This window comes from Sabethes cyaneus, chromosome 3 (genome assembly GCF_943734655.1).
Source record: "Sabethes cyaneus chromosome 3, idSabCyanKW18_F2, whole genome shotgun sequence".
In the NCBI taxonomy this organism is placed as follows: Eukaryota; Metazoa; Arthropoda; class Insecta; order Diptera; family Culicidae; genus Sabethes; species Sabethes cyaneus.
Genome location: NC_071355.1, coordinates 139,664,197 through 139,691,778, shown reverse-complemented (window position 1 = coordinate 139,691,778; position 27,582 = coordinate 139,664,197). Strand labels below are relative to the sequence as shown.

The 27,582-nt window shown below is 36.9% G+C and overlaps 3 protein-coding genes across 4 annotated transcripts in view; 1 reads left to right on the top strand and 2 right to left on the bottom strand.

Moving 5' to 3' along the window:
- The window catches only part of LOC128739949 (glycerophosphocholine phosphodiesterase GPCPD1), a 33,649-nt gene extending 6,067 nt beyond the window's left edge, over nt 1-27,582 (top strand). For both annotated transcript variants that reach the window (XM_053835450.1, XM_053835449.1), the window contains 6 exons: nt 2,953-3,211; nt 19,621-19,946; nt 20,002-20,772; nt 20,880-21,347; nt 21,414-21,560; nt 26,960-27,582. In XM_053835450.1, the coding sequence (XP_053691425.1) occupies nt 2,977-3,211; nt 19,621-19,946; nt 20,002-20,772; nt 20,880-21,347; nt 21,414-21,560; nt 26,960-27,139 (2,127 nt within the window). In that variant the 5' untranslated portion in view covers nt 2,953-2,976 and the 3' untranslated portion in view covers nt 27,140-27,582. The remainder of the gene's footprint in view (nt 1-2,952; nt 3,212-19,620; nt 19,947-20,001; nt 20,773-20,879; nt 21,348-21,413; nt 21,561-26,959) is intronic.
- LOC128739951 (CLIP domain-containing serine protease B15-like) lies at nt 4,463-6,059 on the bottom strand. The gene is made up of 4 exons (XM_053835453.1): nt 5,805-6,059; nt 5,519-5,748; nt 5,167-5,459; nt 4,463-5,100 (listed from the first exon to the last, which is right to left on the bottom strand). Exons 1-4 carry the CDS (start codon nt 6,039-6,041, stop codon nt 4,796-4,798), a joined length of 1,065 nt encoding a protein of 354 aa, XP_053691428.1. The 5' UTR covers nt 6,042-6,059; the 3' UTR covers nt 4,463-4,795.
- Nucleotides 9,794-11,745, bottom strand: LOC128739950 (CLIP domain-containing serine protease B15-like). Its single transcript, XM_053835452.1, has 4 exons — nt 11,493-11,745; nt 11,184-11,413; nt 10,832-11,124; nt 9,794-10,767 (listed from the first exon to the last, which is right to left on the bottom strand). Exons 1-4 carry the CDS (start codon nt 11,718-11,720, stop codon nt 10,439-10,441), a joined length of 1,080 nt encoding a protein of 359 aa, XP_053691427.1. The 5' UTR covers nt 11,721-11,745; the 3' UTR covers nt 9,794-10,438.

Sequence of the window (27,582 nt, the reverse complement as noted above, 5' to 3'; positions counted from 1 at the left end):
TTCCCTTTCACACCTTGTCCTACTCTAAGGATACTATACACACCTTTCTTTCATTATTTACTTTCTTCATTTTCTTCGTCTTCTTTAAAAATTATCGTTTTAAATAATTCGTATTTGTACCTTCATAAACTAACACAAAAACATACGAGATCAATTGCGTTCATTTGTCATTGCATTTTCATAAGAGAATGTTTACTTTACGATGGTTATTCCATGAAATACTTGGATTTTTTGAAAAATGATCAGGAAATCGATTCTTTTAAAGCGGCGCATAACCGGTCGTTAGTTTTTCGGTCGCAATTCCGCAACAAAAAAGGTTTATCGTGAAATTTCTATCACTAAAAGGTTATAAATTGACAAAAAAAGAATATTTTGAAAATTTGTGGCGAACCAACTGGTTGAAAGCCCCAATAAAAAAAAGTTAATAAATACTGTCATCCGGGGATACTTGCAACACTTTTGAACTTTGACTTGGTATAACTTTCGAAGTGTATCGTTTAGGTCCAAGTGTAAGTAGCCAAAACTTCTATAGTGGTCAGTACTTTTGATTTATGATTATGAGTAATATTATCAACTAAATGAGCCTGTAAAATGAACCGAAAATAGGGGCGTTGCAAGTTACCCAGTAAACGGGGTTACTTGCAACACATTTGTGATTTTGCGTTTCTTGTGATTTTAAATTTGATTTCAAACCACGAATGAGTATTTTTAGATATTTTGAGTATATTTCTAGTAAAACAAGAGATACTGGAGGCATGTTTTGTTTCCCAATTTTGTCTATCGCTTTTTAAAGATATTCGGTGAAAATGCAGCATGTCGGCGAACTTAAAATTGCCGTTTCAAGGCACGTGGAATTTTTCACAATTTTAATTTTTCTGTAGATGGCAGTAGACAAAATAACATCGTACAGATGCAAACATACTGCAAGCCACGCCATAGTGGAAGTAACAACACGAATTCATCGTTACTTCCCCAAGTTCAAAATATAAATAAAGGTCAAAGTTGCTATTTGTTAACTTATATGATGCACTAATTGTGTACAGGAACCAAACGATAAAAAATAATTTCGTGTCAAGGCACTGAGGCAACTTTGCGCATACATTTTTTCTACTCTTTAAGTGAAATTATTTTCCAATCGTACAAAAACAAGCAAATCAATGATATAATGGATTAAACTCAACTAAATATTAGGTAAACATCCCTTCTTTAAAATGCCAGTGACTACAAATGGTTATGTTAACAAACAAATGCGTTAGAGCTGTCAAAAACGCGACGCGCAAAAGTGTTGCAAGCAGCGTTGCCACAAGTACAGATTTTTGTTCATGCATAAATTTGGGACCCTGTCATTTTTCCGGCGTAATTTATTTTCTCAGTCTTATCTTTTATATAACATAAATAGTTTAAGGATTACTTCGAAATTCAGCAACATTAGTAGCACCAGAACTCATCGGAACTAAAATAATTGATGGGTCCCAAATTTATGCATACACAAATATCTGTACTTGTGGCAACGCTGGTTGCAAGTAACCCCGGTGTTGCAAGTATCCCCGGATGACGGTAAATAAAAATTTAGAAAAATTTCCATGATGTATGGGTGCTGAATGGGTTCGTCTACGGCGGGTCTTCTTTCCCGACATAGAGATGAAAAAAGTACATGCGAAGTACATTCAAACTGTCACTTGGTATTAAAATTTAATCCATAAGCCATAGTCTCTTCATTACCAGCGAAAAGAGTAGGTATGTAAAAAATCACTATTTTTTCAAAATCTGAAAGTTCTGGAAATATGACGAAGAGAATCTGCTGAACTTGAAGTAGCTACTGTGATTGAATCTATTTCCATATTTTTTGGGGAAATTATATAGCTCGTACACATGACTCAAGGAATACATATTTAGATGTTTGTAAACGATTGCTGTCTGATTATGATAGACAAAAGAAGTCTTGCATATGACGAAATGAACTACCGACTGAAACATGGAAAATTGATTAACTAAGAAATGTAAGTTCCGAAACATGTTGTCTATCTGAACAGAAGATGTACATGACATCTAAGATGTATCAGATTCCTCTCGTGCGAAAAACTACTGATGTATCCATCAATTCTTCAATTCTTTTAAAAACTCGACATAAAGTATGGACCGTGATGACGAAGGAGGTCCGTCACCCTAGAACATAGTATTTTCGATTTTTGTTTGAAGTTCTTCGTCATCATATAAAATTTTATGAAAAGTTTTTACTAGATAAGTTGAAGATGAAGTTGAATAGCTAGTTATTTTGGAAATAAAAGATTGTTGACAAAATTGAAAAATATTCTTGTGAAAATAGGTGAACTCGAATTTTTTAAGTATTGTTTTCTTCCGTCAATTTTGAACGAAAATTTTGAAAAAAAGCCCATTTTCAATAAGGTTTTGCAAGGTGACGTCACGAATTAACGCGATTTATCCATTTGACATCCACTCGTGGTTTGTTTACTAATTGTTAGTCGAATTTTGCAAACGCGATATGCATAAATTGGAGTTAAACGTCTCAAAAGCGTATTGTCCAGCAGTGTCGCCCTCCAAACTTCTTGTAATGGCAGATTTTGTGCTTTTCTGACTTGCCGTTAAAGCCTTAAGCAATATTCACTTTCATGTTAACCCCCATTTATCATGTTAACCCCCATTCTAAGTCCATGTAAACAAACCACGGGTAAATGTCAAAGAAGCGAGGTTATGTTCGCCCGTGCAAAACTCTATATTCTTTATACATGATAATGAGCAGGAGTGTCCAGTTGGTCACCCAATAATTCACAGTATTGAATTGAGGAGTCAGATATTTATATTTACAATTCTCAATTGATAAAAACTGTTATGAAATTGATAACATATAAGAGCTATTCCTCCCAATTTCTTGCTATTCTTCCCAATTTTATTGTACAAACCGAAGTATTTCATAAGATAAACTTTTTCCAGCAAGGACCTTCATCATAATCAAACATGCAGCGCTGGTGGTTCCTAGAGGAGAAGGATAGTGCTGCAAATAGTACAACATCTCTATCTTCGAGTGCTAAAAAGAACAAGCCCTTGAATGTAGCAGGAGATCGAAAGTACAAGTTTCGTGTCCTGGTAAACTATGAGTTGCTGAAGGATGAAACGATTGCTGTTACTGGAGACTGTGATGCACTAGGCAATTGGGATTCAGAGCATTGCATTCAAATGCAACCGGAAAAAGGTATGTGATTGTGTTTTTTTTTACTATACGTTGGTAGCTACAGAATGATGTCTTAATTAGTCAGCGATTAGTCCGAACATCACATGCATGTGGACATGTGGCTAAAAATAAGCTTATTCGAATATTTGGCCATTCCATAGCGAAGTCATAACAACGATAACAGAAACTATATCTTAAGTTGTTATCTCCGCATATCAATTTTTAGTTGCTTGAGAAGCCATTGTTCGATAGGAAATGCAATCATAGGTTGTTTATTTACAGGATTCCACAATGCTAGTGGAGTCTAGGGCACACAAGCACCATCATGAGACAGATTTGAATATCTGACATGAATAACGAATACTATGACATGTTGTTAACTTCTCTAGAAATACGCGATTCGCATGAAATACACATTTGAAATCTGTAAGGGTGTGGACACAAGGACTGGTGTTTGCTGGCTGTACGGAGTGGGCTTAAAACCGCAAAGATCCGCAAAGAAACACAAAGTAAAATATCGGATAGCGTTTTGAAACAATGCGTACACTATTATGGTCACTCTATTATAGAGCCAGAGCACAATATTATTTAATTAAACTACATAGTTTGACTAGCAATTAGCAATAGTAGCTTGTTCTACGTCAATGCGGTTTTGTTATTTTACAACGATGGACTGTTCTTGTCTCTTGTGAACTTAGTATAGTATAAATTTATAAGAAAAAATTATTTAAGAAAGTGGACTTTTTCAAACTCCACTGACCCACTGACCTCAAACCCCATTTACTTCCGCCCAATCAATTTTGGTTAACATCTATGCCAATAAACGCTAGCAAAACGAGTGCTCTTCTTCTTTACACCACTTTTTCGAATTTTGTTTAACTGAGACGCTATAGTTAAAAAAACAAAACGATGCAAAAAGATCGATGATGATACAATAACGTGTGATCAGTTGGACATCGGCTCTCGTCCTGAAGATAGGCATATGATGCATGAAACCGGTCGACGTGTAAGTTAAAAGTAATTTGTTTTATTTTAACATTTTGTAAGAGTTAGAAGTGTCTTGTCCGCGATTGTGTCTAGTGAAGCAAAAAGAGTTAATCAAGCCTACAAGGCATGAAAGGAAATAAGCGGAAAATTAAATATTGCAGGGTCTTAAATACATTAATTAAATAATCTAAAATCATGGTTATCGAAGAACCGACTAAACCGCATTTTTTCAATTATAATTTATTTATTGTAACTTTAATTGTTCAGTGCCGAAACCCTCTCTGTCCCAAGGGTGTTTTTGTGGTTTACAGTTTTTGATCATGCGAAAAAGCTATTAACAAGCAATTCGTCAAACACAACTATACAGCTTGTAAAACAATCTTTTTACTACATTATAAAATCAAAACATCCATATTTAAATGACCAAAAAATTTTATCGGCCAATTTTAGTGTCGGAAGTCATGGAGCACCTGTGCTACCATGGGACAGAGAGGGTTAAGTCAACTCGGTAACTTAAATATCCAAAGCCAACAAAATACAAAAAAAAAATCGTTTCCGAGTGTCTCATTATTTGTACAATCAATTTCATCCATATGCAGTAGTTAAACAGTTTTTATTTCAATCCACCATAGTATCTTCTATCCAATCTAAATATTTTATTACGTTAGTATAAATAGCGGGATGGTTTTTAGTTCCACATTCCTGAGGGCCAAAACTGACTATACCTATAAGATAATTTACAAGTCCATGTTGTATTGTTAAGGGACCTCCAGAATCTCCGCGACATGAATCCTGGCCTTGCTCACCCCCAGCACAAATTTGTTCTTCTGATAGTTTTATGTCAAGTGATGAGAATGCATTTTCGCAAACACTGTTGTTTTGTCCAGCAATAGTCACATGACGCTGTATGCCAACCTCATTCCCTATAGGAGATAAAACATTGATTAACTGTTAATTTTGGCATGATGCACGCTTTCATATCGTTCTACCTTTATTAGTTTGTCCCCACCCTGTAACTGTAAACTGTTGCTGTTCAATTGGTAGTTCTCGTATTTCTTCATTAAACGGCAAACAAATAGGAATGACATAGTCGCTAAATTGAACTTCCTTTTTTGTTTTGATAAGAGCTATATCATGTGCCATGTCAATGGAACTGGATTGATACAAAGGATGGACAATGGGTTCATGTATTTCATATTCAGATCTACATATTTGCACATTTGTTGAAGTAATACAGGGCGATAGTTTATTTATATTCCACTCACTAAATCTAACTCGATGACTAAAAGAAAATATAAAATGAGTTATATGTGGTATGGTAACGAAAGTAACCTTGCGTACATTTTCCAACTGTTAGGTATATTACTACTACAATGAGCTGCGGTTATTGCCCATCTTGAATTAAGCAGAGTACAACCACACTTCACTGAAAGCCTCTTTTTACCAGTTTGATAAACAATTACACCAGCCCATGGTATTTCCCCATAGATTGTCTTGCTTCCTCCGAAAATACGATTTCCAATTTTTGAAACACCACATTGTTGCACATTCTGTACTTCTGGACAGCAGACCTGCAATATAATCTTTAGTATCGTATTACAGGTTCACAATACAATTAACGTAATACCAATGTCATAGGCCGTGGATCAGCTGGCACATTCCCGCATTTGTTGTAGTCTAGAAAATACCATTCTTCGTGTGTGCGGTTTGGATTTCGCATAATATTTCGAACATATTCACAGTCTTTGACGAGCTTACACCGTCCGATTTGAGAAGTCGTAGTTGTACAAATTTCATGTATTTCTGCTGGAACCACAACTGTTTGTAAACCTAACACAACTATCAAAAACGACAACCGTGTCATATTGTCGATCGTGTGCGCTTTACAGAATCCCTCAACACGTACTGATTCTCTGTTTCCCATTTGTACATAGATTAATAATTTCTCCGAATAAATCATAGTGTGAATCACACTGATTGAAGTAAACAAAACGAAAAGCGAAATACGTTGCGCTAGTTAAACCTCCGCCTTGGCAATACAGCATCCTGATAAACAACTTGATTAAACATATGCACAGAAGTTTTTGCATACACTGGGTTTAACGAAGGGCACGCAGCATTTTCTTATAATAGATGAATGAAGAATGATCATTTACGAATCAGATTTTTGACGAAGGTCGTTGCAATGAAAGATTGCTAGTACCAGGAAACTTCTCTGTCGCTGCATGGAATCCAACCATCAAACACGTATTTGGAAGGAACAATGCCATTACAATTACGAATGTTTGTTTAAAGTATTTGTCCTTCCAATGTTGGGGAAGGGTAAATATTTATCCACTTTAAGTATTTTTACCTCAAATTTAAAAAAGAAAGACAAGATCGTTGATAAATATTAATGGCCCCGGAACGCTGCCCTGATGTACACAGGACTATTGTTATATTTTATGTATTTCGTATTTCACATAATTCCGAAATAGTGACTGAGTCGTTGCCTCAGGTTCATTCGAACATAGACTAAGCTGATGTCTTTAAGGGAATTTCTTTCAAACTCAGGGAATTCCAGAGTCGATCGATATGGAAGAAAGGCGCGTTTACGAATATATAGCCTGGATGCGGACTATTTTAATGTTTTCTTTTGCATCTGTCGTAACCATGTACAAGTAACCGTTGTGTATTTAACAAATATAACAAAACACCAGTTCAACAGTTTGACATAGATTTGTATTTGTATTTGTTCTGGCTTTGTAGGATTTTTTGCCCTTAAGCACTAATTAGACTACAGTTATAAAAAAATTTACTTAACTAAATTCTTTATACATAAAAACTAAGTACTATATAATTGACCTCTGGAGTGCAAGCTAAGTCTTCGTCGTAACACATTTGGTGTCATATCTAGTGTTATTATATTTTGAAGCCCGTTAAACTCGTTCATGAACCTGCATGTCGCTTAGAATTTAGAATTTGGATTTAGAATTTGGAAATGTCAGTGAATGCAATTTTCAGTCTTATGATAAAGATATTGGGCCTTATTCTGCGATGCGAGTGACGTGACACGGTAAATTTTAATTTGTTGTCACTGCATCCGGCATTCGGCGTTAGTCGAGTTGAATCGAATGACATTGGAATTCTAAGACGGCCCATTGGCGGCATGCAACCCGATATACCGAAGTAAATGCGAGTGGCAGCACACTGCAATTTGGCTTCTTACGTCACTCGCCTCGCAGAATAGACCGCAGTACATTTATTCAATGACGATGACGTTTGATAGTGGAGTTTACCAACAGCACTTATTTTAAGTTTTTATAACTTACTCAAAAACTTTTGTAGCCATCACTAATTGACAAAAATGAAACGCTCACTAGGCTTTAAATCTATGTCAAGAAGAATCGAGGGAACGACTAGGTTAACAAATCCGTTGATCACTAAAGAATGAATGTCCTTTAACTTGTCAATAATAAAAACTTGAGAAATAATGATGTTATAATGAGTTATCCTTCCTAGTCCTTCTTTTTCTGTCGGAGCACTACAAAATGAATTCTCTCAAGATCACGGAGTACGCTTCAGTTCGCCTGTCTGACGCTTTTACATGTGGAGCAAATAGTCTCTAGTCTCTAACGGGTGGCAACTAAAATTTTGGAATTTTTTTCGCGGCCTCTATACTCAACAACAAATGAGCTCAGAGAGAAATGAGAGTATGTGTGTGTTAGCTCCTCTCCTCTTTTTGTCAATATTTTTTGTTTTGTTTATGCTTACCCAGTTTTGCTTAAAATGGCGTCGAAGCAAGAAGCATGTCCGGAGCGCGTTGTACACTTCTACGAACTGCTTCTGAATTCTCGGCAAAAGTATACGGTACAATATTTAAGAAGCGAATATGTTGCGGCTTCGACTGTTTACCATATCCTAAGATGCCCAACAGCTATTTGCAAGCAAGGTAGTGGAAGAACAGCCAAAATTATGGACACAGAAGGACATCGTTCTCTTTCTCGTGCCTTCAACAACAAGCCCCCCTGGTTTCGCTATCAATTAAAATGTGCACCAGATGAATGTTTGAAGAAAATTTTGACAACAATTTGTTTCTACAAAAACATCATGCAGATGGACAATAAGTGTTTTGGCCGGATAGAGCATCACTGCATTATGCCAATAAAACACAATCGTTCCTGAATACCCATTCGATCCCATTTGTACCCAAAAACCACGACCCGAAAAATCTGTCTCAGTGCGCCCAATCGAATATTTCTTCGGAATTTTAAGTTCGTTGGTGTACAATAACTGGAGAGCCACGAATTGAAATGAAAACAGTTGATTGGTAGAATCAAGAGATGCATTCGCAAAGTTGACATGACGGCGGTACAACGCTTCTGTTCGGACATCAAACGGAAGCTTCACCGAACAGCCGATTACGGACCGTTTTTAAATGTACAATAATTTTTTTCAACAATGGATAATGTATCTTTAATTACGGTTAATCAGTTTTTCAGAGTCTTTTTTTGACAGCTTGAGAAAAAAAACTCCAAATTTTTAGTTGCCACCCGATAGGGTGTGAAGAAAAGATTAGCTTTGCTTGTAGTGTTCTTTCTGCGCAAGATGAGCTATTGGGAGAGAAAATAGTATTTAGCATCATTCGGGGTAGAGCAAACGACTGAACATAATACGAAATCATTTGATCGCATCGAAAAGCCGTTTTCTCTGTCTTTTTTTATTAGGATATGCAAAAACAAGCTTATTTTACATTATACTTTATGGACTTTACAGTCTATTTCAAGTCGTTTCATTTTTGTGTAAGTTGCATTGAACAAAGTGAGAAATTGAACGTGGTCGAATCGAAAATTTTCCTATCAAATGGATGAAATAGATTGATTGTGTTTAACGGTGCAAAAAGTTTATAATTCAGCAAGATGCACAACGTCAAAATATGAATATTTAGTTTCGGTGTTAATATACCAAGAGCAGCTATTATTAACCAATATTTTGGTCGCCTATTGTTATCGCGTGGACCATTATATTTTCACCAGTGAAAATTCAATACAGGAAACTTTTCATTTTATGTTGTTCAGATTTGTCGTGAACCCTTATGGGAGAAGTAAAGAAAACTCGCATTCAGTTGCCGCGCAAAGCTGACGATGTAAAAGATGCTAATCAGCTCGGTAGTCTTTTGTAGACTTAGACATACGCGCACTTGCCGTATTTGAACGAAAGATGTTGCGAGCTCTGGCGCAGTACAAACAGAAACCGAGGAGTTGCGTAGGAACCTAGCGTTACAGGCACTAAGAGAGATCTTTATCGTACACCTGGCGAATGTCTGGAGCCGATAACGTCGCAAGAATGCCGGACGACTGTGCTGCGAAATGTGTTTTCTTTAAGAACCCTAACGTCTCCAGGAATAGAGAGGCCCAACGTGCTAGATGACATGACCAGATTGAAACCAACTTGCGAGTGTTAAGACGCTCAACGAATTGGCGACGAGAAGTCCAGAATTGAGCATAATAGACTCAAGTTTTTGATACATCGCTAGCCAACCCGGCTCTCTGATGCTAAAGGAATAATGGAGGCAGAGGAACAAAAACTCCGTGGTTTATACAGAAGTATATTTATTTATTTTTATATCTACTTTGAGCACACCGAATTCCGATTACTGATCCAAAATTGCCTATTTTGAGAAGATTGAAAAAAACAATGAGTATGCTTTAATTTTGAACACTTTAATTGTCTACCTATGGTTTTTTGATTCTACATATACATATTTAAAAAATCGACTGCTTGATTGAGTGATCCAAATAGAAATTGATCGGAATTACGTACGTTCATAGTATTTTTGTTTCTAAAACGCCAAAAGTCTTATTTTTTTCTTCCGTCCCAAGCCCATTGTACCACTTAAACCACTCGACTTGCTCTTAATTTGCATATTAGTTACAGTTTTGCAGTATATTGTTTTAACACTAAACAGACAAAAATATGAATAACAGACATCTCACCCTCTATCTGATCATGAAACCCTTTTCTGATATTTCATGAAAACTTTTGCAAGCTTCAATGTATGTTTTGTTTTGTATCTTATGATTGTACCATTTATCAATGTTCAGAAGATTTTTACTGAAGAAGAATTGCGAAATATTAGAAAAGCTTACTGCAATTTTTAGTGACCCTAATTAACGAAAAAACTGTATGAAACTTGATTTTGCCAAAAGAACCGTTACGTATGGATTTTTTTTACTGTGTAAGTATTTTCGAAATGTACTTTTTGTTGCGGTACTTATCAAATTAACCAGATTCTGCTGCGCAATGGTTCTCATTTACAACATCTTGTATCCAAGGGATATATTTTCCGACGTTAGTATAAATTCCGGGAAAATTTTCAGAGCCACAGAATCTGGCTCCAAAACTTACTATACCAATTTGATACCACACGGTACCTACCAGCCTGAGCAATGGTCCTCCAGAGTCGCCTTTACATGAATCTTTACCCCTGTCACCTCCTACGCAGATATGAGTTTCGGCTAGTGAGATATTGGCCTTTGCAAACGATGTATCACAAACGTCGTTGGTTCTTCCAACCAAATCTACATGTAATTGCACAGCACTCCGTAATTCTGAAAAGCAACATAGTTTTATGTTTTAGAGGAGTTGGAAATAATTGCACTAGTACTAGTTTACCTGTTTCTGTTTGGCCCCATCCAGTAACGGTAAAGTCCTCTCTGTCTATAGGTAATTCTCGTATCGATAGATCGAGCGGTAAACAAATCGGTCTAACATATTTACCGAATATAACCTCTTGCTTTAGCATGATTATTGTAATGTCATGCAATTTATTCGGTACTTTTATGTCATATTTAGGATGAACGATAATATTCGCTGCTTCGTAATCTTGGCGACAAACTTCTTCATCATTTATGATAGTACAATTCTCTTTTTCTAATGTATTCCATTCGCTAAATCGCACCCTATGCCTAAAACAGAAAAACGTAGTAGCACTTCAGTAAATGTAATAAAAATCCAAATTTCTTACAACTTCCATTTTTTCGGAACATCTACAATACAATGTGCAGCAGTTAGAACAAATTTTGAATTTATTAGCGAACCACCACATTTAGGAGAGAACCTGTTATTTCCGAGATCGTAAATAAGCAGTGCAGCCCACGGATGCTCCCCGAGCTCAGTAACATCTCCTCCGATAATACGATTTGCAAAATCCAGCGACCCACATCCGTCTGGGTTAAGCAAACTAGGACAGCATGTCTGTGAATTTTATAAACATCAATTTACAAAAAAACATATACACTACTTTTATTAAACTGCATGCTAAATGTAGAGTTACCAATGGAATACCGCGGGGCCCTGGCAGTTTGCCGCAAATACTCTGAGCCAAATATTCTGATTCTTGATAAGTAGCTTGTGGGTTTCTGAGAATTTTGATAGCATAATCGCACTGTCGAACTGGAATACATATGCCCGTTGAATTGCACGGTGTAGTGCAGGTTTCGTTTACTTCCAAACATAATGCAAAACTAATACAACAGAAAAGTAATAAAACTATCGTCTTCATGATAGTTATATATTAAAATGTTTGACACACATGGAATAGATCGCTCAGCAGATTGTCTGCAACTGGCGTTAGTGCCCATATTCGATGAATACTCAGCGAATGGAGCAAGCGCTGATTAAAAGTTTAAGGATTGGACGCTGTGATTAATTCATCTAACAATACCTTTTTCAGCGCAAACCAGCGTGTAGTATTTGCATATGTAGTACGCGTTGGGCGTTTTATTCCAATTCCAGTCCTTGTCCATGTCTACATTTTTTGTGTTGCCGTCGCTGTAGGGAGAGCCCGGGAATCCCCAATAACTAAATTCTCTCATTTGATTAAAACCGCTCATCATGTAGTATGCCTCTTGATTCCTGAGTAAGGCAGTGCTTTGATATTTATGCAAAAAATGAGAGTTGGTTGATTGAAAGTATAATTACAAACCCGTATGCGAAAGATATAAGGTGTAGAGTTTATCACGATTTAAAAAATTAGTTATCTCTTTCGATGTGGTTTCGTTGCATTGTAACGAATAAATCTTTTTTGTTCAGCATAATGTTGAATATTACAAAAATAACATCATCATAAAAAATGAGTATTGAAATGTGTAATTCGAAGCTGTGTGCAGGAGTCTGCTTGTTTTTTGTCTTTCGTAAATGGGAAATACCCTGAAAATGAACACTCAAAGTAAGTTTTACAACACGATTGAAACTGCTTGACTGGTAGGCGGTGCTGTAGAGAGTTTTGTGCCTTAAACAAACTCACAATGGGACAATCCACACATTGCTTAACACATGTGTCATGAAGAGAGGTTACGCTTTCATCTCTATAATTATGTACTGATCGGGGCAGCATATTTACTAAATCAATCAAACAGGGAAAAATAATTGACTATTAGAAACGCATTCGACGCGAGATTGAAAGTTGTGGGCTCAAATCCCCGCTGAACAGTCAACTATTTTTCACAGGCTCTTCGAGTGAATAGGATCGTATCACTAGCCCCGCAATTGTCCTGTACTTGATAACGTTAACATGAACGATAATTTTGATAACGGAATGGAGCACTTAGGCTTTGCTATTTTTATATATCAAACTACTTGTGCTAAGTAAATAAAATATTGAGATTTTTATCCATTCTCGTCACATAAGTGAGTTAACCAGTACTTACTTACTTTACCAGCCGAGAGCCGGGGTGGCTCTTGGCGTATCGAGAGTTCCCGTCCATTATACTCGGTCCTGAGCTACTTGTCGCCAATTCGTTGCGCGTCTCGACACACGCAAGTCGGCTTCAACCTGGTCGAGCCATCTAGCACGTTGGGCCCCTCTATTCCTGGTGCCGGTGTGGTTTTTGAAGAGAACGGATTTCACTGCACAGCCATCCAGCCATCCTTGCGACGTGACCGGCCCACCGTAGTCTCCCAACCTTCGCCAGGTGTACGATGGAAATCTTTCCAAGTAGTGCCTGCAATTCGTGCTTCATAGACCTACACCACTCTCCGCTATTCATTTGTAACTACGCCGCCAAAAATAGTCCGCAACATCTTTCGTTCAAATACGGCACATATGTCTTCCGTAAAGTTGCTGTCTCAAGTCCGTAGAGCTAGTCTGATTAGCGTTTTGTACACCGTCAGCTTTGTGCGGCGTCGAATGCTCGTTGATCGAAGCGTCTTGCGCAGGGAAAACTAGGCTCGATTTCCACTTTCAGTTAACCAGTGCGACATCGATTTTAGCCATAACCTATTTTCTAGTATTATTTTCACATTGAGAGAATAGGGATCTTGAAATTCAAATCATTGGCATTACATAACTTGTCTACGATACTATATAGATCCGGTTATGCCGGTCTAATAAACTAATCGTCGTATATTGGTATCTCGGCTGGACGATGCTTAGGCTTATTAATGCAACAAAAGGTAATAGTGATCATTTATAGAACCATAAGGTCTATGAAATACAGGCAAACAAAGCTTATCGATATTTAACAGTATTTAAGATGAAGATGAAGCTTTTCCCAAATCCCAATATCTCCGGTTATAATTGAACTTGTATGCGGTTTTCATACAGACACTTATCATAAACGTTTTCAGCCTATTGGTATAAAAGCAAGTGATATTATTCATGTAATTTGACCAAACAAACGGTGGCCCATCTCGCCCCATTCGTTCTGTCCAGCTAGACGCGAATGAGACGGTTTTGCCGCACAAACATTGTCTAAATTGGTTTAATTTGTTGAACGCTATCCACTTGACTGTTCACTTTGTTGTCGGCTGTCGGGCTTTGACATGTGGCATATTAAATTATCACCGAGCGGCAGAGGAATGAAATGTGGGTAATATGTACATTCGCCTGTAACGGACTTGGCACGACAGGTTTTTTAATCGGTAAAAGCTATAAGTAGGATTTTGGTATTTCATTTTATTATTTAACCTTCCTAGTGCATTGGGGTCGTTTTCAACCCATCGGCATACTTACAAAGCTCGATACTCAGTAACGGAACGAGCTAGAGACTTGAAATTTTCAGATTTTTCCTTACTTTTGAAAACTAGTATTGTGGGGGAATTTCAGCTTTCAGCTTTCAGCGCCATCTAGAAGAGCCACAGCAAAAAAATTTAAGGGTAGACGGGGTAACAACGCCCGGCGAGATAAAACCGCCCATCATGGTTTTACAGGGCCTTGCTCAAATTGGTGTCAAATGTTGATGACAGTCATATTACTGGATGCCTACGCAATATTTTACAATACCTTGTACAGCAACATCGTACATCGTACAGCAACATCGTACATCGTACAGCAACATGTACAGCAAACAGATTTTTCGTTATAATCGTCTCGTTTCTTTATAACTTTGCTCCCGCAGAACTTAGGGTTTATTTCATTCAAAATGTTAAAACTTTTAGTAAATCCAACCCATAGCGCATCTCTGATCCTGTCTTCATCCGACAGTACCTAAATTAGGTGACTGTTCATACAGTTTTGTTGAAATAAATAGTGAAATGTGTACATCGGTCATTTGGGGGTAAAACCGCCCACAACGAACGGCGCAAAACCGTCGTGCATAATGCTAGTGCGATAAGGAGATTTTTAAAATAATTGCATAGTTTGAACCAAAGAATCTCAGATTTACATAAAACAATATAAATGTGCTTAGCTTGTAGCTGGTAGACTGTTTGAAAAAATCTAAATCGCCAATTTTCCCTGCGGGCGCTATGAAAATTTTTTTGTTTTCTCGAATATAGCTTTTTTCAATAATTCCTCCCTCTTGGAACAAGTATCATAGAATAAACATTTTTTTATGAAAATATAGCAAATTTTCTTGGCAATGCAAAAATAATATGTATCTGGTTTATCAAGCAGAACCATCAGAACAATTTGAAATATCAAAAAATGACCCACCGGATCAATTGCAGGAACTTTATTACCCATATTGTTATATTTTATCTTAGATCCTCTCTGGTCCTAAAAGATTGATTCCAGGATGCCTAACCCGATCCATCTTGTTGTCCACGGAAACTACACGGAATCAATTTCAAGACTGTCGGTACCTATACTACTGATATTCTTCCAATACCTGCGGTTGCAGGACACTCTTTCGAAATTGCGAATCTCGGAGAACCATGTATTGTTTGATGGCAAAATGATTCAATTTGTTTAAATTGAATAAATTTACGAATCCACTGCCAGCAGTTCCGGAACCGATGATGAAATGGTCCAAGAATGTTCCCCGAAACCAGGTACCGGATCTTACGGTACCGGTACTGATGTGGCCATTTGCCTTCAAAATTTCTTTATCATATTTACAATAGTCTTATGTTATCAAGGTGACGTAATTTGACGTGCCGCAAAATAAATCATTCTAAAATTCTAAATTGTCTCCAAAAACCGGGTACCGGATGTTCCGCAACCGTAGGTGAAGTGGCCATTTGGGTCCAAAATGTCCCCATTGCACTTCCTTTAGACTTATTTTATCAACCCAATGTGATTTGATGTGCCGCAAAATGAATTATCTCAAAGCACAAAAATGTCCCCGGGACCTAGTAGTGGATGTTCCGGAACCGACGCAAAAGTGGCCATTATTCATCAAATATTCCCTAACATGCTTTGGATGTCAGTTTTGGCACATACCGTTCAAACGCGGTAAAGAAAATGAAATTCGGATTGAAAATGGATAAATGAGAGCAATTTCAAAACTTGGGTCGTTTTCGACCCCAATGCATTAGGAAGGTTAAGAAGGTATGATACTCGTCAAAGTCATTTTTTATTAAAATTCAAAGACAAAAAATGCAAAATTGACTATTTCCATGATTTAAAAAATGAAAAGTATATGACTTTTAATGCACCGTAAAAATAATGAAAAATTTTACTTAAATTACTTAAATAAATTGCATTTTGTATCAGATTTAACATAGAAATACAAGTTTGTTTTTACTCAGGACGAGAGTAAATACATATTATTTATCACTTCAGAAAAAAACAAAAAGAAAAAATGTACCCAGCCGTGGTATCCTGACCTCGTTGAATTGCATCGCATTTTTAATGTTAGTTATATGAAATAGGGTAAGATGGGGCAAGACGGGTCACGGGGCAAGATAGGTCAATTGCATTAACATGAAAGTTTCAGCTTAATCCAAGCCAACGATTTTTTCATATCGTACCTAAAGTAACGTACGTTGCAACCGTACGTAGTAAAGTATAATCATCATAATCATCATAATTCGTAGCTTATCTCTTACCCGTTTTCGATAGAAAAAACTGAATGTAAAATCGCTGCATTTCTTACGCGATACATGAAACGATACAAAACGAAGCAGATCCAACGATTCGCCAGCATAAAAAATAGCAATATGTTTTCTGTGTGCTCTAAATAAACATGTACAGGGGTTAGACAAAATGATCGGGTCAGGCAAAATTTTGATAAAATTCAAACGGCCATAACTTCCTCAAAATTGGACATTTTTATATGAAACTAATTGCATTCGACGGGAAAATCGTTCTAGTTTTTCTAAAATATTTTAAGATTTGCAATAATCAGTGGATACCGGAGATATTCCGGGCAATGTTGCAAATTTTCATCACGATGAAGACTCATCACCTGCTCATCAGCGATTTAAATCTTATCAACTGGCAACTCTATCGTATCCTGATTGCTCGCGATGAATCGCCGACGCAAAAACTGGTGAGCAAAATATGAATTGATTACGCTCGAAAATACTCGCTCGGGATCTGTGTCTCACACTCATCGCTAATCATCGTTAATCGCTGTCATCCAACCGAGAGTGTATTTTGCGATGAAACGTTAACAAACATATTTTTTTGCAAGTTACAAAAGAAGTATTGCTCGTTCAAATATAAAACGTTATTCCTATCACATATAATAATTATGAACTTGTCAAACGTCAACATATACTTGCAACGCCATACACAACCAGTAACTACAAGCGGCACACGGACAAACAAAATGGATTCAAGATTTAGTTTCAATGAAATGCAAACCTGGTGCAATATTATTATTATTAATGGTGCCTCGAAGATTCGAAGCTATGAAAAATAATACATCTTCTTCTTGTGTGACTAACGATGAAGGCTGATAATAAAAATATTGTCGACTACTGTTCAAAATTTGATCCTTTGAGTTTGTCATTGTCATAAAAAAAAAGATTTATGCTGCACTCAACGTGAATGTTGAAAAATTATGAAAAGCATGTTAAAATAATTTTATGAGATTAAAAGTCTTCTGGGTGTAGAAGAACGTTGATGTTTTGAAGTGCATTTATAATGTGTATTCCAAGTATCTCAGGTGCTAATAGTCGAACTCAAAAACCATCATAAATGTTAGGAACATGTTTTTTTGACGGTATAATTCAATATCCGATAGCGCTTTTGCCTGTTTTCCAAAATTGATAAATCATAGCTACTCATCGCGATGAGTAAAATGCGAGGTATTCGTTTTTGATTGGTATCACTAGCGATCAAACCATTGCATGAAAAAGAGTGAGTGGTAATTCGCTTTTCTCTCACTCGCATTAAATAATTCTCAGCTAGAAAAGCATGAAGTATTCCACCACGCACACATATAAGGATTTTTTGACATTAGCTGAGGCCCTCGCTGAGGCTGTTTGCAGTAGGAATAATATCAAAAACATCAAATATCAAACTCCCGGATCCTCTCCTCCACTCTTCGCTCCCCTCTCACTCCTACATAACCGATCCTCAGCTAATGTCATTCTGGTTAGTGACGAAACCGCAAATTACTTCATTGCCAGAGAATTTGACGTTATGGAATCACCTTTGAGTGTGTTTCGAACCGAATCAGTACTTTTATCGATGAATAGCAACATTGATTCCGGGTTATCTGGGGGTATGTCAAAAACTGATTCTCAAGCGATTTTCACCGCTTGTATCTTTTTCTGACATGGAAATTTATTCATATTCATATTTTATCCCAAAACTAGATTTCATTTCCAGCCGATTGGTGAAAACAGAACGGAAATCCGACGAGAAACAACCAAGTTACGGCCATTTTTGTAAAATCAGTACTAGTAACATCTATTGCTCTGGCAAGTTGATGCAACATGATGCAAACCATGTCAATATGAGCATCAAACGTTAAGATTTTATGAGCCATTGACACTGGAAGCATTAACAGTTCCGCAGCGTGCCATGGCAACCCTGTAGCAGGTTCTAGGTACCCCGGCGGATGTGGTCGTTTCAAGGAATATTCAAAATCATGTCAAAATGGGTGTCAAACTTCAGGATTTTCAACCCTCGTCAATTTTTGAAGTTTGACATTCATATTGGAATGGTTTTGGTAATGTTTTAAAATGGTCATAAAGATAAGACATTACTGGCAACATTTCCAGAACTGACTAAAATGGTCATATCTCGGTTGTTTCTCGTCGGATTTTCGTTCTTTTTCGGCTAATCGATTGGAAATGAAATCTAATTTTGGGATAAAATATGAAAATTAACAAATTTCCATGACAGAAAAAGATACAGTCGATTAAAAACATCAGTTTTTGACATACCCCCAGACAACCCGGAGTATCTCCGGTATCCGCTGACTATTGCAAACTTTGAAATATTTTTGGAAAACTAGGAAAATTTCCCCGTCGAATGCAATTGGTTTCATCTAAAAATGTTCAATTTTGTAAAAGTTATGGCCGTTTGAATTTCATCAGAATTTTGCCTGTCCCGATCATTTTGTCTAACCCCTGTATATTGTTCTACCAGCTTAACAGGGACAAGATGGGTCACATTGAAAAAAGCTTGTGTGGCACCCTATGTTTGTCCATATATTTGTATTTTTGAGTTTCTTTATTGTTGTAAATGACTATTTTTAGCTGGCCCGGCGTATATTTTATCCACAAAACAGTTAATCCGGGTTAGTTTTCCAACATTTCACTTTTTGTCTGATATAATTTATATTTTGTTTTGTTTTGTTTATTTTTGTCGCCAATTTTGAAACATGTAAGTCGTTTTTCTGCAACACCAATGAATAATTTTTGTTTCTGTAAAGAATTCATAAAGGTTTTCGATAAAAAAAAATCGCTTTTTGTTATGTGACCTATTTTGCCCCGCATTTTGACCCATCTTGCTCCGTACTTTTTGAGAGCTTAAAATAACATATCTTTTAAATGTATTCACAAAAAATATATGATCCTCGAAAAATCGGACTTGTTGATTTTTTCGGATAGATTATTAGTGACTCCATCTAAATAAATGATAAGTGGGTTAAAATTGAATGCGTAGAAAAACGCATCGGGTACTTTCCTTAGGTGACCCGTCTTGCCCCAGCTGACCCTATATTTAATCAAGATTGTGTTTTGAACTCTGTGGGTTCGGCACAATGACCTTTTCACAAAATGTTAAGACGAATTGGTATTGTAGGTAAATTAAACAAATTGTTTTTTTTAATTTCCCGCAGACAACACAAACGTTTGGTGCTTAGAAATTGCTTTACCTCATAACATTGCTGTTAGCTACAGGTATTTGATATGCTCAATAGACCCCATCAGTGAGAATGTGCACGTGCGTCGTTTTGAAACTCATATTACTCCACGCAAGATTCCAAGCGATAGCGCTTCGAGTACAGCGGAACAGGAAGCGAAAATAGACACACTCGGCGATATCGAAGGATCGGTTAAACTGGACAAAGGATGGTTAACAACTGAAACAATAATACAATTCAAGTTTTTCAACAATCCTTTTTCGGTGAAGGAACGTATCAAGAATCGGTTGCTTCATGTAAAGGTATGGTTTCGCCTATAAATTCCATCATATTTTTCAATCTTATATGTTACTCTAGATAACCCCAATGAACTTGCGCATTAACGCAGAGTCTCAGCATTTAACGAGTGTACTGGAGGAATCATTGTCTAATGATACGCGAGAAAACGGTACCGAACACCAGGCCTATGCTTTCACCGAAATAGTGTCTTTTCGGAATCCCAACCCGCTTTTCGAGCAGCAAAGCCAGTTTGGATGTCCGTACCATACTGATGATTTCATCATTTTCAACGTGACGGTTGCTGAACCTGAGAATGTTGCTTATCTTGTGGACCTCTACGCCTACAGTTCTAGATCGAAACAGGATGATCCACCGTATCATCTAGGCTATCATTATATTTTACCCAACTTTCTTAAGAATTCTGAAGGAATATTGGAGCTTCCAGTGACTTGCGCCACCAAACATCGACCGCTAGGCATGATGCGTATTGAATACCTAAAGGTTACACCATTGCTATCCTCCAAATGCAATCTGGAACGATCCTACATCCGCTACTGGAACAAAAGATGGACTGGACTGGACGTAGGTCATCGCGGTTCCGGAACGAGTTTTAAAACAAGCGAAGGTAGTGTAATCCGTGAAAATACGATCGCCTCGTTGAAAAAGGCTGTAGCTCACGGAGCTGATATGGTTGAATTTGATGTTCAACTTAGCAAAGATTTAGTACCTGTTATTTATCACGACTTTGATATTTATGTCTCCCTCAAACGCAAAACAACTATTGAGACGAACGATATGTTGGAACTACCAATGCGTGAATTGACCCTAGAGCAGCTCAAAAATCTAAAGGTAAATTATCATTTATCAATTGATATCAAAATCTCGCAACAATTGAATCCATATCAAACATAAAAGTTTCATATGCACATATAACATTATTGCTCCCTCGAGCGCAGGTCTACCATGTCGTAGAAGGTAGAAATCGGGAAGCAAAGTTCTTTGATGAAGATCTAGAAGAGCATCAACCCTTTCCGCAGCTAGCCGATGCGCTGGAGTTAATTGATCCACACTGTGGATTCAATATCGAGATAAAGTGGTCTCAAAAGCTAAAAGACGGCAGGATGGAGTCCGATTTGCACTTTGATTCCAATTTATACGTTGATTGTATTTTAAAAGTCGTTCTAGAAAAGGCTGGTACTCGTCGTATCGTATTCTCTTGTTTCGATGCGGATATCTGCACATTGCTTCGCCTAAAACAAAATCTGTACCCGGTAATGTTCCTAACTCTCGGTGTAACTAGTCGCTATCCCAGTTACCACGATCCACGGTGTAATTCGATTGAAATGGCTGTGCGCAACGCGTACGCAACCGAACTATTAGGCATCGTGGCCCACACAGAAGATTTATTGCGAGATCACTCTCAGGTTAGTTATGATATGCTTCTTTTGACTTGAAAAAATTAAAGAGTTTATTTTCTTAATTTTTCGCAGGTCAATTTGGCAACAGAAAAAGGGTTAATTATTTTCTGCTGGGGCGATGACAATAATTGTAAAGATACGATTAAACACTTGAAAAACCTTGGAATTCATGCCATTATCTATGACAAAATGGACATTTACTCAGATAAGGCCATTAAGGTAAGTCGATCGGGAAAGGAAATTCGTATGTACGCTATATGTTACTGCTGCGTGCTCTCTTATCATAAACTTTGAATTAAAAGCTTTGCATTATGTGTTCTGATGTGTTCCTCGTTTATGCCCCATCTACCGTTTACATTTACCACAAATAATCATTATTCAAATACGTAGTGAGGATTCTCAAAATATTATTCTTCCTAATTCTGTTCTCTATTGTTGACAATACTGTATATAAATTCATTGCGTTTCTTTATCTTTCGATTATGTTTATTGTCGTTGGTCAGTCAGGTGCTAGAGGGGCGATTCCCATGCTGAAAATCGCTAAATATTGTAATACAGCGTCTTCCCGTTTTTGACAACACACGTTTTCAATCGAATTTCTTTTGGGTTTTGCAAAAAACTATAGTCATAGCTTTATTTTGGAAATACACTGAAGTCGCTTTTTACGCGGTTTTTATACGCGACTATTTTTACGCGGTTTTCGGAATTCACGCAGTTTTTTTTACACGGTTTTCGGAATTTACGCGGTTTTCGGAATTTACGCGGATGTGCTCAAAACGTCTATTTTTTCGCGTAGTGTTGAAATCCACAGTTTTTTTACGCGAAATTTTGGTTTTTTTACGCGGTTTTCGGAATTTACGCGGTTTTTTTTACGCGGTTTTGATTTACGCGGGACGTATCCTGCGCGTAAAAAGCGACTTGAGTGTATTTGCGCATAGTATAGTTGGGACGTTAGAAATCTTTATTTTGTGAAGCAAACATTGAAACATTGATTGCTACTCGAAAGTAATTTTTGCTTAACAAACGTTATTCGGTAAGTTTCATTTTCCACGTACTGTAAGCTGCTTTTAGAGAATCTCCTAACACTTCTAATAAATACGTATACAGTAGGTTTTGGATAATTTAGACATCACAATGTAATTATGTGTGCGAAAAATTCATTTGTGTGACTGTTAGTGCAACGTTTATTCAGTACGTTGTCCAATTATTGTTGGTATATCCTGTACAAGATTATTTTAAAAACGTTTCTTCTGTACCGTGAAAGCACCAGTCACCGCGCACTTAGTACGTTGGCTGGTACATAAATGCATGTATAAAATATTTCTTTTACATATTATTATGCAATAAACATTTTCGGTTAGAGTTTTTATTTCGCTTTCAGACAAAAATGTTAAAAATGTTGTTAAGTTTTATTGCCACTTACCAGCAAAACACGACTTCGAGTGCATCATGTACATGTACCAATCCCCGCGCACATAATTTTGCTCCGTTTCCATTGCAGTGCACCAATGGTTCAATCGCCGCGGACTTTTCGTACTCATTTATTTCAATAAACATTTATATTATATTCAACTGCTAATATGTTGTTATAAATTTTACTATCATAAACATGTTTTTCAATAATTCTTTTCTATTATTTGTTATTTTAAAGCAAAATAATATAAAATATTTGAAAAATATTTCTATATACATCAAAATGCAAAACAATTCCTCTCTTTAGAAAAATTGTTGTACAATAGAACATTCTCCATAACCTTTTCCTGGTTCTATAAGTAGATGCTATCTTCCAAAGACCCATGCGCGGCGATAGGATAAGGTAATATTTTAGCTGTACCAATGGCCGCACACTCGAAAATACCAGCAAAAATGCAACAACGATCAAAATGTGCAGCATTTCATATGAAGAAATGTTTAGTTCACTTCTCGTATCCGTTTTTGTGGAATATTTTTGCTACGCGTCCCAAGAAACTCCCAAATTTAAGAATGCACTTTTTAGTTTGTCAGCTAACCAATTTGCAAAGATGGCGTCTTATAGGTGCTTGTAGTATCACCCGCTCGAATTTAGTTTTTCTTTGCTTCTTCAAACGTCGCCTGGTTGTCTATTTTGCTTTAACATAAACAGAAAAAGTGTAACAATGGAACTGTATGCATAAAATTATATGTTTTTATCTTTATTTTATGTAATTAATGAAAATATGGCCGGGTGCGCGGCCACTGGAACTGCGCGGCGACTGGTGCTTTCACGGTACGTGCAAAACAGTATAAACTGTTTGACTAAACCCTTGTTTATTTCGCTTTATCACATCTATTGATTGTTAAATAAAAATGTGCATAGCCAATTTGTTAACGGTATCTGAGTACGTTTGCTGATTGATCAAGGAATCAAGGTACTTGTAGGGGAACAAGGGGCAAGACGACCACCTGATGCATATTAAAATTCTTTGTCGTTTTCATGGAAAACTGAAGAGTGGCACTTTTGCATCGGGTAGTCGTCTTGCCCCTTGTTCCCCTACTTCCTAAGTACCTTGATTCCTTGCTTTATTCGAGGACAAAACTTGCGGTCATTTCATTCCCAACCGTCAAGTTAAGTCGAAGTGGTTGAACGCGATCGCAATTTAGCTGTTAAAAGGTAGCGAGTAGTGATATTGCCATTTGCAAGTTCTTTACATTTCATAGGTTAGATATAGTTAGCAGCGTGCGACGAAAATGTAGTGTGCGAAACCTGATTCGGGTAAATGCTAGTCGATCATTAGGTAATGGGCTAATGACCTTTTCTTAATCTGTGAGCCTTTGCTCAGATTTTCTGCTAGCGTTAGAATCAGAAAAACCACCCGAGACCGTGTTCTCCGCATGTTTACCCCACCGCTCGTCTGCCGCCGCTTCGGCATATAGCACCAGCAGGAAATCGGGTCGCTCTCAACCGTCATCCAAGGAAAGAGAGAGAGAGAGAGAGAGAGAGAGAGAGAGAGAGACCACAACACTATGATATATCCATTTTAAATCGATTAGCATACAAAGCAGCAAAATCCAGTTTTAATGGCATTGATATGTACCATTAGACTACAACTACTAGTATTTTGTACATAGCTTTGTTCCCGATTTGCTTGTGATTGCGTTTCAAGGAATATTTTCGATGCTTATTAAAAAAAATACGATGAATTTGATACCTTTACATCGCGAATTAATGTCATAATCTTTACATCATAAATCGGAAACGGAAACTTTGCTAAATTTGATGACATACCCTTCACTTTTGTAAATTGCTTGCATGTTTATTTTTGCCCAGCATCTTTCATGCGTTGCACTCAAAAAGCATTTACAAACTGCTCACGATGCATTTCCACATGAGTTTTCAAATTCTATTGGTTCAAGGGTTTTTATGTTAATTGTAAATTGTATGGCTCCATTATTTTTTCTTTTGACATTTGTCATTCTAGGTACAGAGTGACGCCGGAAGTTCTCGTCAGCATCTGGTTAACTGAAATGTCTAATTGATGTTTGTGTCGTCTTTGTTAGTAAATGTGATTGTCTTATGGGAGAGGTTAGCATAATCGACGAAATCTAGCCCTGGGCCCTCGTGTTAGGTTCAACTAATTTGCAATGATTGTAAGCAAAACCAAACAGTTCATGTTTGTCCCTTGTAAATCTTTAAATGTGTGTATCTCCTAGTTACCATCTGGAATTTTAATTTGATGTACCTAATGTTTCTTTCAATTTAATATAATCGCCTCCCGATTGACCTCGAGGTACAATGGTGTTTTAACAAGTAAGTCTGCGTATGTTCGAGCTCGGAGATACTATTAGAACCAGTAGGACTGTAGCGCCAACTATATCTTGTATACTAACAGCAGTTTGTTGATACAATGTTGATACATTCTGGGTTTTGATGATAAAGTGTTTTAAAGTACAAATTTAAAATTATCCAAACAGAAACAGAAGAATTAGGTATTGCGCTGTGGCAATAATAGGTCCTCCAGCTGTCGGCGCGGCGGTAATAGACCGTATGGATTTTATAAAATTAATTACCTACAAACGAATTTACTAATGGCACTTGGCGCTTTGGACGTACGCTGGATTTCGTGTTTTGTTCCTCTAATCACCGATTTGTGTTGATGGACGTACGGTGTTTGAAAATGAGTCAAACAAGGCAGTTAACAAAAGAGTTGCATTCCTTTGTCACCACGGCACGAAATAAATTTCATCTTTTACAGAAACGAAAATCGGAAAATTTCCCTTGGAGTCTTCTGGGAAAATGAATGAGTTAGAATTTTTGTAATATTTTTGTCATTAATAAGTCTATGAACTATGCCAGTTGGCAAAATCATAAGTGTAATATTTCATAAGCTAATATTTCTGCATATTAGCGTTAGTAAGAGGAAATGCTTATCAACTTAGGGATTATATTGGCTCATTTCATAGTTTCAGGTATAGTAAATTCAAGTGCTTACATACTGAGTATCGTTTTGTATGGCAATTTAGCATCGCTTACTTACCTGCCTCGCTCGTTGCATTTTTCCGACAGCGGTTGTTTTTGAAAGTCATTTTGAATTCACTAGGGCACACTTACCAATGACGCGTTTACTAACCGGGACTTATATTGAGGTGTTATAAACGAGGTATCCTTGTGCGTTCGAGTCGTGAAATCGGTTACCTAAGAACACCGCACGCGTAATTTCCATTATATGATTATCGAATATCAAAAACTTAATTGCTTTTGTACAGCTTCCTGATAAAGTAGTCAGGGGTTTTAAGTATGTTTTATCTAATAATGGTTCGCGCGCGATTTCGAATGGATCGGATAAGTTGATAGCACATAATCTTCATAATGGTGTCGGTGAACTAATTTCTCGTGATTTTTCTTATATTGATATCTCGAATTTCCACTACCTGTTTCGCAATGACAGTGATCGCACCACCTACCTCGATGGATCTAGATAGTTTCTTTTCCACTAACAACTCCTTCCTGTGACACTTGTGGATGATGCAGAGGATTCCTCGGTCTCTAGTAGCAGCAAGTGTCGGACTAACATTCCTATCCCTTCCAAATTGACCTGCATTGGACGTGGCCAGCTTTGCTATTGATCATCAAAAAGAATTAGATAACCGAAAAATGCATACTGAGAATGATATGGTTCTTCGTGCAATTCTTTCTGGTCTAAATCAATCGCACGCAACACACGGGTGGTCAAACTATGCTATGCTATGCTATGCATAAAGTACTCCCCGTTTTCGCAATCTCATGAAACTCTGAGATTCTTCAGCCCAAAAAGTACATGTACATGTAAATGTACGATAATTTTAAAAATAGGAAAAACAGCTGCAACTCTACTGAAAATAAAAATCTTTCCACGTTTGTGCTCGAACATGTGTACGACGACTAACTCTTAAGTAAGTATTTCAAACTAGAATAGACCTCCAAACTACAATCCCAAAATAAAATTTGGGTAAAAGTGTTATTTTATTTAGATCAACATCCGTAGAATTTGCATTTCTAGGCAAAGTTTACACATTTAGGGTATTTTTTTCCTTCATTTCCTTATTATAATCAATTTTTCTAATTTCAATACATTCACAGTATCAAAGTTTTGTTAAAATGCACGCATCTGATTCTTTTGTAGGAAAGTGTATTTTTAGTGGGCGCACGCGAGTCACATGCAGCAATCTTACAGCAGATTGAAATAGAACAGCGCCATGAACAAACTACGCATCAAGAGTCCATCGATCAAAACAAAGTTATCGCGAAAGTCAACATAACGGATATTGCTCCTGTAACATTACGTCCAACGAATTCTGTGTAAGCTCTAAGCAACGATTTAACACCAGAAATCAGAGATTGAAGACAATACAAATTGCTGCTGCAATAAAAACAAAATTGAATGTCATGGAGGCGTTTGGTATGTAAGGTAGATAATTTCATTTTTTTAATCTGATTGCCTTCTTAAAATTCTATTGCTCTGAGAATTTATAACTGGTTTCAAGAATTTAGTTTATATTACCTTATTATTATTATTGCTCAAGAATGATAATAGAAACGGGTTGATGAAAATTTGTTATATTAAAGTTATTTTCTAATATACTATTAATTGCCACTGCAGTTACCTAGTAGAAACTTAGAATAAATCTTCCGAATATAAAAAGCATCATATCCAATATTCACTGTATTTTGACTTAACACACTTAAAAGAGGCATATTTTGATATGAGATTATTTTTAACTAATTTTTTTCTGCTAGAAAATGTTC